Source organism: Epinephelus moara, chromosome 20 (genome assembly GCF_006386435.1).
Source record: "Epinephelus moara isolate mb chromosome 20, YSFRI_EMoa_1.0, whole genome shotgun sequence".
NCBI classification, from domain to species: Eukaryota; Metazoa; Chordata; class Actinopteri; order Perciformes; family Serranidae; genus Epinephelus; species Epinephelus moara.
Genome location: NC_065525.1, coordinates 29,220,873 through 29,230,544, shown reverse-complemented (window position 1 = coordinate 29,230,544; position 9,672 = coordinate 29,220,873). Strand labels below are relative to the sequence as shown.

Here is a 9,672-nt window from a genome sequence, read left to right as displayed (position 1 = left end):
AGCCCTGTGAGGCAAATTGTGATTTGTGATATTGGGCTTTATAAATAAAATTGATTGATTGATTGATTGAACGACCTCAAAGAGAGGTGTCACTTATACAACCATTCTGTGAAAGTTACATACAGAACCTTTAAAGGTATACAATGCAGGATTGTTGGTTACCGTTTGTAAACACATTTGAAAGTGAAAGTAAGAGCCAACCCCAGATTCACTCTCATTCAGTGTTTTGCCTCGCTTTATTTGTTTCTTTTGGTGCTGTGTCTCTTGAATGCCCACCTTTGCTTCCTTTTTATTAAGCCCCAACCTCACGTGAGGTTTGTGGGGTACACGCCCATTAATGTACCAAACACAGGAAATAAGAAGGAAGTAAGAAAATACAGGCACAGTGGAGAGTCTCTGCAGTGGGTAATACGTGATGATTGAGAGGCATTAGCTTTATATGAGTTTATACTTATAGTGCTCCTCTGTTGTGTCTTCAAAATTAAGTACCAGTGTAAGGAAGTGCATCTCTTAGTCTTCTAGATTTTGCATTCTGCATGCAGATATTTATTTGACAGAAAGCATATTTAAAACCCAATAACAAGATGTTTTAGTTCTGCAAAATTACAGATACCAGGGGTTGTGAAACTAGTTGAGACTTGGTAAGCAGGTCCAGCAGAGGTGTCCTGTTTCAGCGCTCATGAGAGGGAGAGGAAATCCTGTGAATACTTCCTGTTTGAGCCCAGGGGAGCCAGTCTGAACAGGGTGGACTGGTTTGAGAGCTGCTCCTCATTTGTGAAGCACACACATACACACACCACACCCCCACCACAGCCACAGCCACACACACCATACCGGATTCTTTGTGCACAAATAATGTTGACTTCTCCCTCTGTTGTGGAGGTTCAGGGGACAGAGACGAAAAGGAAGAGGCACAATGAATAAAAAAACAGGAAACCAGAGCAGTGACAATGCTGCAGTTCCTCACCGGAAAGCGGCTTTCATAGAGCCTCCGTCCCCTCCTCGCTAACTCTCGGCCCCTTTCTCTTCCTCCACAGTTCCCCAGCCTAATCAACGGACACATGCCTGTCCCCCTGCCAAACCTGGAAGGAACACCCTCCTCCCTGCTCCTGTCCCCCACCACCCACAAATCCTGATCCAGGGTCTGTGAAAAAACCCTCGCATCTTCATCCATCTCTTGTTCTCACCGTCATTATCATCATCAGCAGTCATCTTTTGTCCATCTTGATAAATTTTACTTCAGAAAAGTCCTTTGAGACAGTATGTGACCTCACTTTTTTTGCACTCGAGTTGCTTCAGATTCCAGTGGTTGAAAGCACTTGGTAAAAGCCATACGCCGCGACGTCTGTGAGACGTCTGGCTCTTTGTGATATAGAACAGCACATTTCCACATGACCCTGTCCACAGTGGACAGTAGTGACGTGTAGCTAGCTGCAGAAGGCTAGCCAGCCGCTCATCATGCGCAGAGCTTGGTTGTTTTAATCTTGTAAAAAAAAAAAAAAAAAACCTTTTTTTTTTCCGTAAGTGTTCATCACAACGTGGAACAGGTTGTTTCACATATGTGGTATTGTATGTATTGTATGCACTATGCTTCTCAAATAGTACCGGCTGTGCCTTGTTGTCCTATTTTACTTTTTGTTTTCCAAAATCTTTTAATGAAGACGAGATTTCAAATCAATGAAAAACCTTTGTAACACTTGTAATGTTCCTTTTTTTTATACTGGACTTGGTATACAGTTTGTATTCTGTATAATTTTGTATTGTGAAGAATGTTTTGTCATTTTCAATAAACAAAGCATTGAATGCTTGAACACAGTGTCTTAAACTTTATATAGTACCTGAAACAAAATGTGCCTATACACCAGGGAAAGAAAACCAGTTCACATGATTTATTTTTAAACTTTAGATTTAATTTTCTTTACTCTGGGAAAAAAAGCTCAAATGGGAGGGCATCTGCAACGAAATCCCACACCAATAACAATTATCAACAAATAAAGTTAAAGAATATCATACAAAACATCTCTTGTAACACTGTTAAATAGACTGTGACTCAGTATCGTATTCACGAGGGGCAGGACTATAGCTAGTGCTCCCTGAATCAGGAGTTCAGTGGCTGTGTGCTTCCTCATACAACAGAGCAGGCATGCAACACAATGATGGAGGCAATCCAGAAAAAAGAGGATAATTTTTTACAGTTGATGGAGATGGGAATGGCAGAGAGGAGAACACATCTGTAATGCACAATGGCAGCAGATTCTAACACTGGGGAGTCACTTTGCACCTCCTCTTTGGAGCCAGCTGGAGGAGATATAGTGTCAGATTGAGGTGTGACAGGACAAGAAGGTTGTTCACTGTGGTTACATTTAGGTTTTCTCAAGAATTTCGGAGACGTAACTAATCCTGTAATGCCCTTGTTATTATTTCTACGTTGCCTTTTTCCCTCCTGCATTTGTTCGTTGGTCACGACAGAGACCGCAGCATCCTGGAATGATATGCCAGCATCTGACAAGAATGTGATCTTTTTTTGCACAGAGCTTGGCAGCACTGCTCTCATATTAGCCTCCAGTTAGGATAAAATGATCAGTTATATCAAAGCTGGCCTCAGAAACCTTCAGAGTAAACGATCACATACGATGTGTGCAGCTGAGAACAGCACTGCAGCAACAGAGACGGAGGATCAAACCCTTAGGAGTTGCTACAGAAACATCCGTCTGCTTGTCTGTGTGCTTTACTCACCCACACACACTGAGGAGCTCTGACATGGAGTTTTTTTATGCATGAAAATGGAAATAATGACAAAAAAAAATATCACTTAAAATACCACCACTTCAAAAAAAAAAAAATAAAATAAAAATCTATACACATTGCATGTTCTCTTTAAAGTGACTGAGCCAGTTAGAATTCTAGACAGTAGTTAGATTTAGCAGCAAATTCTCTTCTCAATAAATATAGATGTACAGTATATAAATGTCTCTTTTGGGCCAGGTTCAGGCCAGACCTGGAAACAGGGTCGGTCGCACTGTGGACGAGTTTCCCAAGTCGTTTGGGGTGAGTGATGATGATGATGATGATGCTCCACGCCAACATCCATCTCGGGTTTCTGATCCATTTTGCGAGACTGTACAGCTGGGAGATCCTCCCCAAATAAAAAAATACAGTCCAGAGAATCTAAAACAGCATGCTTTGTCTTCTGCTCTTTCCGTTTCCTGAGAGGAGACAATGAAAAAAAGCACATATTATTATTATTATTATGATTATTATTATGTTTACAGCAGACACTATCAGTCATAAAACTTTAATTTAATTTTTAATTAAAATATGAAAGTATGTCATAGTGACTGCTTTTTATGACATACTATGACTTTTCGACATACTATACTATGACATTTTTTGTCATACTATACTATGACGTTTTTTGACTTTTTTCGATATACTATGACCTTTTTTGACATACTATACTGTGACCTTTTTTATGACTTGTCGACATACTACACTATGACGTTTTTTGACTTTTTTCGACATACTATACTATGACATTTTTTGTCATACTATACTATGACGTTTTTTGTCATACTATACTATGACGTTTTTTGACTTTTTTCGACATACTATACTATGACATTTTTTGTCATACTATACTATGACATTTTTTGTCATACTATATGACGTTTTTTGTCATACTACACTATGACGTTTTTTGACTTTTTTCGACATACTATACTATGACATTTTTTGTCATACTATACTATGACGTTTTTTGTCATACTATACTGTGACGTTTTTTGACTTTTTTCGATATACTATACGACATTTTTCGTCATACTATACTATGACGTTTTTTGACTTTTTTCGATATACTATGACCTTTTTTGACATACTATACTATGACTTTTTTCGACATACTATACTGTGACGTTTTTTATGACTTGTCGACATACTACACTATGACCTTTTTTCTGACTTTTTTTGATATACTATACTACGACTTTTTTCAGACTTTTTTCGATATACTATACTATGACTTTTTTTGATATACTATACTATGACCTTTTTTCTGACTTTTTTCGACATACTATATACTATGACGTTTTTCTGACTTTTTTGATATACTATACTATGACCTTTTTTCTGACTTTTTTCGACATACTATACTATGACCTTTTTTGACATACTATACTATGACCTTTTTTCTGACTTTTTCATCATACTATACTATGTCCTTTTTTCGGACTTTTTTCGACATACTATACTATGACTTTTTTTTCCCAGACTTTTTTCGACATACTATACTATGACGTTTTCAACATACTATACTATGACTTTTTTTCTGATTTTTTTTCGACATACTATACTATGACTTTTTTATGACTTTTGTCGACATACTACACTATGACCTCTTCTGACTTTTTCCGACATACTATACTATGACCTTTTTTCGACATACTATACTATGACTTTTTTGTTTTCTGACTTTTTTCGACATACTATACTATGACGTTTTCAACATACTATACTATGACTTTTTTTCGACATACTATACTATGACTTTTTTATGACTTTTGTCGACATACTACACTATGACCTCTTCTGACTTTTTTTGACATACTATACTATGACCTTTTTCGACATACTATACTATGACATTTTTCGTCATACTATACTATGACGTTTTTCTGACTTTTTTGACATACTATACTATGACGTTTTTTCTGACTTTTTCGACATACTATACTATGACTTTTTTTCTGAATTTTTTCGACATACTATACTGACTTTTTTCTGAATTTTTTCGACATACTATACTATGACCTTTTTTCTGACTTTTTTCGACATACTATACTATGACTTTTTTCTGACTTTTTTCGTCATACTATAGTATGACATTTTTCGTCATACTATACTACGACGTTTTTTGAATTTTTTCGACATACTATACTATGACGTTTTTTCTTCTATGTCATAGAATTGCAAAAAAATGCCATAGTATAGTATGTCATAAAAATGCAAAAAAAAGTCATAGTATAGTATGCCATAAAGACGTCACAGAATAGTATGCAATAAAAAAGTCATTGTATAGTATGTCATAAAAATGCTGTATTTCTATTTCTACTTTGCACGGAGCATTGGAATAAAAACAATTTCCCCCTGGGAATTAATAAAGTATTCTGAATCTGAATCTGAATCATGCAAAAAAAAGTCATAGTAGAGTATGTCATAAAAACGTCATGGAACAGTATGTCATAAAAGTGCAAAAAAAAAAAAGTCTTATTATAGTATGTCAAAAAAGTCAGAAAAATGTCATAGTATAGTATGTTGAGAAAAGTCAATAAAACGTCATAGTATAAGTATGTCAAATAGTCAATAAAACGTCATAGTATGTCAAAAAAGTCAGAAAAAAAATCATAGTATAGTATGTCGAAAAAGTCAATAAAACGTCATAAAAAAGTCACAGTATCGTATGTCATAAAAATGCAAAAAAAGTCAGTATAATTTGTCGAAAAAAGTCAGAAAAACATTATAGTATAGTATGTCAAAAAAGTCAGAAAAATGTCATAGTATAGTATGTTGAAAAAAGTCAATAAAACGTCATAGTATAAGTATGTCAAAAAAGTCAGAAAAAAAATCATAGTATAGTATGTCGAAAAAAGTCAATAAAACGTCATAGTATAGTATGTCGAAAAAAGTAAAAAACCCGTCATAGTATAGTATGTCAAAAAAGTCAGAAAAATGTCATAGTATAGTATGTCGAAAAAAGTCAATAAAACGTCATAGTATAAGTATGTCAAAAAAGTCAGAAAAATGTCATAGTATAGTATGTCGAAAAAAGTCAATAAAACGTCATAGTATAGTATGTCAAAAAAGTCAGAAAAACGTCATAGTATAGTATGTCAAAAACGTTAGAAAAAGTCATAGTATAGTATGTCAAAAAAGTCAATAAAACGTCATAGTATGTCAAAAAAGTCAGAAAAAAAATCATAGTATAGTATGTCAAAAAAGTTAGAAAAAGTCATAGTATAAGTATGTCAAATAGTCAATAAAACGTCATAGTATGTCAAAAAAGTCAGAAAAAAAATCATAGTATGTCAAAAAAAGTCAATAAAATGTTATAGTATAGTATGTCAAAAAAATCAGAAAAACGTCATAGTATAGTATGTCGAAAAAAGTCAGAAAAAGTCATAGTATAGTATGTCAAAAAAGTTAGAAAAAGTCATAGTATAAGTATGTCAAAAAAAGTCAGGAAAAAAAATCATAGTATAGTATGTCGAAAAAAGTCAGAAAAAATCATAGTATAGTATGTCAAAAAAAGTCAATAAAAAGTCATAGTATAAGTATGTCAAAAAAGTCAGAAAAAAAATCATAGTATAGTATGTCGAAAAAAGTCAGAAAAACGTCATAGTATAGTATGTCGAAAAAAGTCAGAAAAAGTCATAGTATAGTATGTCGAAAAAAGTCAATAAAATGCCACAGTATAGTATGTCAAAAAAAGTCAATAAAACGTCATAGTATAGTATGTCAAAAAAGTTAGAAAATGTCATAGTATAGTATGTCGAAAAAAGTCAGAAAAAATGTCACAGTATAGTATGTCGAAAAAAGTCAAAAAACGTCATAGTATAGTATGTCGAAAAAAGTCAGATAAAAGTCATAGTACAGTATGTCATAAAAATGAAAAAAAAAAAAAAAAAAAGTCATAGTATAGTATGTCATGAAAATATTTGTACACTTTTTCTTTGCAGCCCTCAATTTTATACTGGCTCCCCAAACTGGAACTTAGTCATCAAAACTTAAAAAAAATTAAAAATGTGATGATTCCCAGGCAGGTCCTGGAGATACAGGAGCATCTTTTTATATAATTTCTAATCGATTTAAGGATGGTAATTTGTGGTGGACATCAGAGATAATGAATTCTTCGGCCAGCATAACTCACACTGACACTAGTAAAGTGTGCATCATGTCTGTATGTTGACTGAGTACATTCTAAGAAGAAAAACAAAACGCACATTTGTGACAATACGGTCTGAGTCCTTCAATTGCCTCAATGAGCTGTGTCACAGCTGCAACCATTAACTGTGAACGGGCTAAACTACAATAACCAAGTTCCTGTTAAAATACTAGCATGCAGCTGTCCCTTTCACCACATGCCATATCTTTGCCTCACGTCTCCCTTCAACTCTCCAGTGGTCCCCTGGAGAGGTGCATCTCACGGTATGAAAACCTCTGTTTCAAAGTGAGAACACAAGCAGTCACAGCACTAGCATCATTCCTCACCTGACTCAGGGTACGATGAGTTCCGGTAGCCGGGATCTCTCTGCAACTGGACCTCCTTCAGTGTGAATATGGATATGCCTACCAGACATACAGAGTCAGTCAGTGCAACAGAAATCACATCTTGCCAGGAGAATAGTGTCTTTGTTATGCGGCTGTAACTGATCCTCACTGTACGCTGCAATATCCTTCAACTTGTACCTAGGGGAGCCTGCCAAGTCTGTATTACTGCGTTGCCATTTCATTACTCACTCTCTGGCAGTGTGTGCACACGTGGCCCCAGGCTCCTGAAGTATGGCTGTCTCATTGCTTCATCAGCAGAGATCCTCTTTTTCGACTCATACTGAAAATTGGGGCAGTAAAAAAAAAACCAGTCATAATTAAAGAACGACAAAAACAATGGGGTCAGCAATGTGTGATTGCGCCTTGATGCACTCCTCTCCAAAAATACAGTCCTAACATAGCTGCTAAATGTGTCACACTGCTTTTAACATCCCAGTAATGCCTGGCAGACATCATGAGACTCACTTTTAGGAATGACATCAGCAGGTCGATGCCATCAGTGTCCAACCTGACGGGGGGGGACAGAGAGGGAGACGGAGAGTGAGAGGTCAGTAGAGGTGGGGTGACTCACAGATGCTGGCGAGTGTAAGGAAGGAAACACAGTCAACTATTCCACAGGATTTCCTTACAGGAAGTGACAAAGAGCACACACTCCTAACTAAACAAACCAATAACACTAATGTCTACCTCTCTAAAATCTAAAAACCTCTATGTACAGGAACTTCTCTGATACCTGGGTCTGATTAGAAACATTTCATCATTTCCATCCTCAATGAATAGAGAGCTAACAAGAGAGGTGATGAGGGAGTGTTAGGAAACTGTAACTGCCATGGAAATAACTGAAATAACCTCATGTGTTGTCTGCTAAGCTAAATCTGACAGTGACAGAAAAGCTGGTCAGGATATAAGTTTTAGTCTCACCTGGGTGCGTGGTTAATGAGAGGCTGGACCTTGTACTTGGGGAACTTGTAGGACTTGAACTCGTCGATGGAAGATATTCCAGGCCAGCTGTCTTCTGTGGGAGTGCCTGTGGAGGGACATTCAATCGACCCTGTTAGTCAGGCTCTACCGTGGCAGCTGGAGGGGCTTTTCACGCTGCCACAGGGGCTGCATGCCAGGGTTAATGCGATTAAAGGCTCATATTAAAAGTGTGAGTGCTCCCCTGTCAGCAGGGGGCAGCACTGACCTAACAGCCTGAAGATGAGGTGCAGCTCGTCCTCCACTGTGGAGCCTGGGAACAGGGGCCTGCCGGCAGCCATCTCGTAGAATATACAGCCCACACCCCTGACAGGAAGACACAGACAGGAGGGATTAGGTCATGACGAGATGTTGGACAACAACTCATATCAACAGGTTTTCTATATTTGTAATACCACTAACTGTGTGGAACAAACTTAGTCATTTTTTCATTAAAGGGGAGCTCTGGACCGTATTTTCCCATTTGTTTGTGTCTACGGGTGCTTTCAGACCTAGAGTTGTCTTGCTTTGGTCTGAATCAGGGACTAATTTTGTTGCAAAGTTGATTGCTCTTGATTGGTCAGAATTTCCATGCGAGTAAAATCCAGGAAGTAAACAAAATATTGAAGAAGAGTACACTTGTAAGATAAATGTGACACTTTCTAATGTCACAATGGAGGGACAACTACGCAGGTTGATTTTAGCGCTGCTCATCGTGGACTATATTGCTGTCATTGTTCATCTTAGTCAAACCATACAGTTTGAAAACGAGGCGCGGCTCCNNNTGATTTTAGCGCTGCTCATCGTGGACTATATTGCTGTCATTGTTCATTTTAGTCAAACCATACAGTTTGAAAACGAGGCGCGGCTCCAACTAGAAAACAATGTTTTGATGCATTGGATGTGCTGAATGTGCATATTAAGGCAGTACAGGAGGAGGTGCACATTAATAATCCTCCAGGACTGTAACATGCTCATGTTGAACCCAAACAATGTGTCATGTGACTGCAGTTGGTTCAGATCCAGGTCGGAACACGTTCTCATCACAAACCGCACCAGAGTCCGTTTGTAACAGGACAGAGACCACCTCTTCAAGAAGGTCTTAGTCTGGTTGTTTTGGTGCGCATCTGAGTGTGATTGCTGTGTTCACACCTGCCCAAACAAGCCACACTTAGGGGGCAAACAAACTTGAGTTTGATTGAAGCGAACCAAGTGACCGAATGACTCTTGGGGACGACAATTTCTGAAACTGGTCCAGTATTAAGAGAGAATGCTGCAGCCGGCAGTGGTGAAACAGGCTGCAATGTAATCACTACCTGGGTACACTTGTTTTATCATCTACGTGACACTGGTGTCGTGCTACATTGTGGAATGCAGCCGCTGATGGAC

General features: G+C 37.4%; 2 protein-coding genes across 3 annotated transcripts in view; one reads left to right on the top strand and one right to left on the bottom strand.

Moving 5' to 3' along the window:
• Positions 1-1,811, top strand: part of LOC126408585 (ETS domain-containing protein Elk-3-like) — a 10,075-nt gene extending 8,264 nt beyond the window's left edge. Inside the window, exon 5 of the mRNA XM_050074221.1 lies at positions 1,038-1,811. Coding sequence (XP_049930178.1) covers positions 1,038-1,136 — 99 coding nt within the window. The 3' untranslated portion in view covers positions 1,137-1,811. The remainder of the gene's footprint in view (positions 1-1,037) is intronic.
• Positions 1,812-2,828: 1,017 nt separating this feature from the next.
• LOC126408584 (cyclin-dependent kinase 17-like) overlaps positions 2,829-9,672 on the bottom strand; it is a 47,321-nt gene continuing 40,477 nt past the window's right edge. The window contains exons 12-18 of one of the 2 annotated variants that reach the window (XM_050074219.1): positions 8,513-8,610; positions 8,248-8,353; positions 8,060-8,110; positions 7,792-7,834; positions 7,516-7,606; positions 7,267-7,344; positions 2,829-3,206 (exon numbers count right to left, since the gene is read on the bottom strand). In XM_050074219.1, the coding sequence (XP_049930176.1) occupies positions 3,169-3,206; positions 7,267-7,344; positions 7,516-7,606; positions 7,792-7,834; positions 8,060-8,110; positions 8,248-8,353; positions 8,513-8,610 (505 nt within the window). In that variant the 3' untranslated portion in view covers positions 2,829-3,168. The remainder of the gene's footprint in view (positions 3,207-7,266; positions 7,345-7,515; positions 7,607-7,791; positions 7,835-8,059; positions 8,111-8,247; positions 8,354-8,512; positions 8,611-9,672) is intronic. The other variant, XM_050074220.1, reaches the window with a different exon arrangement.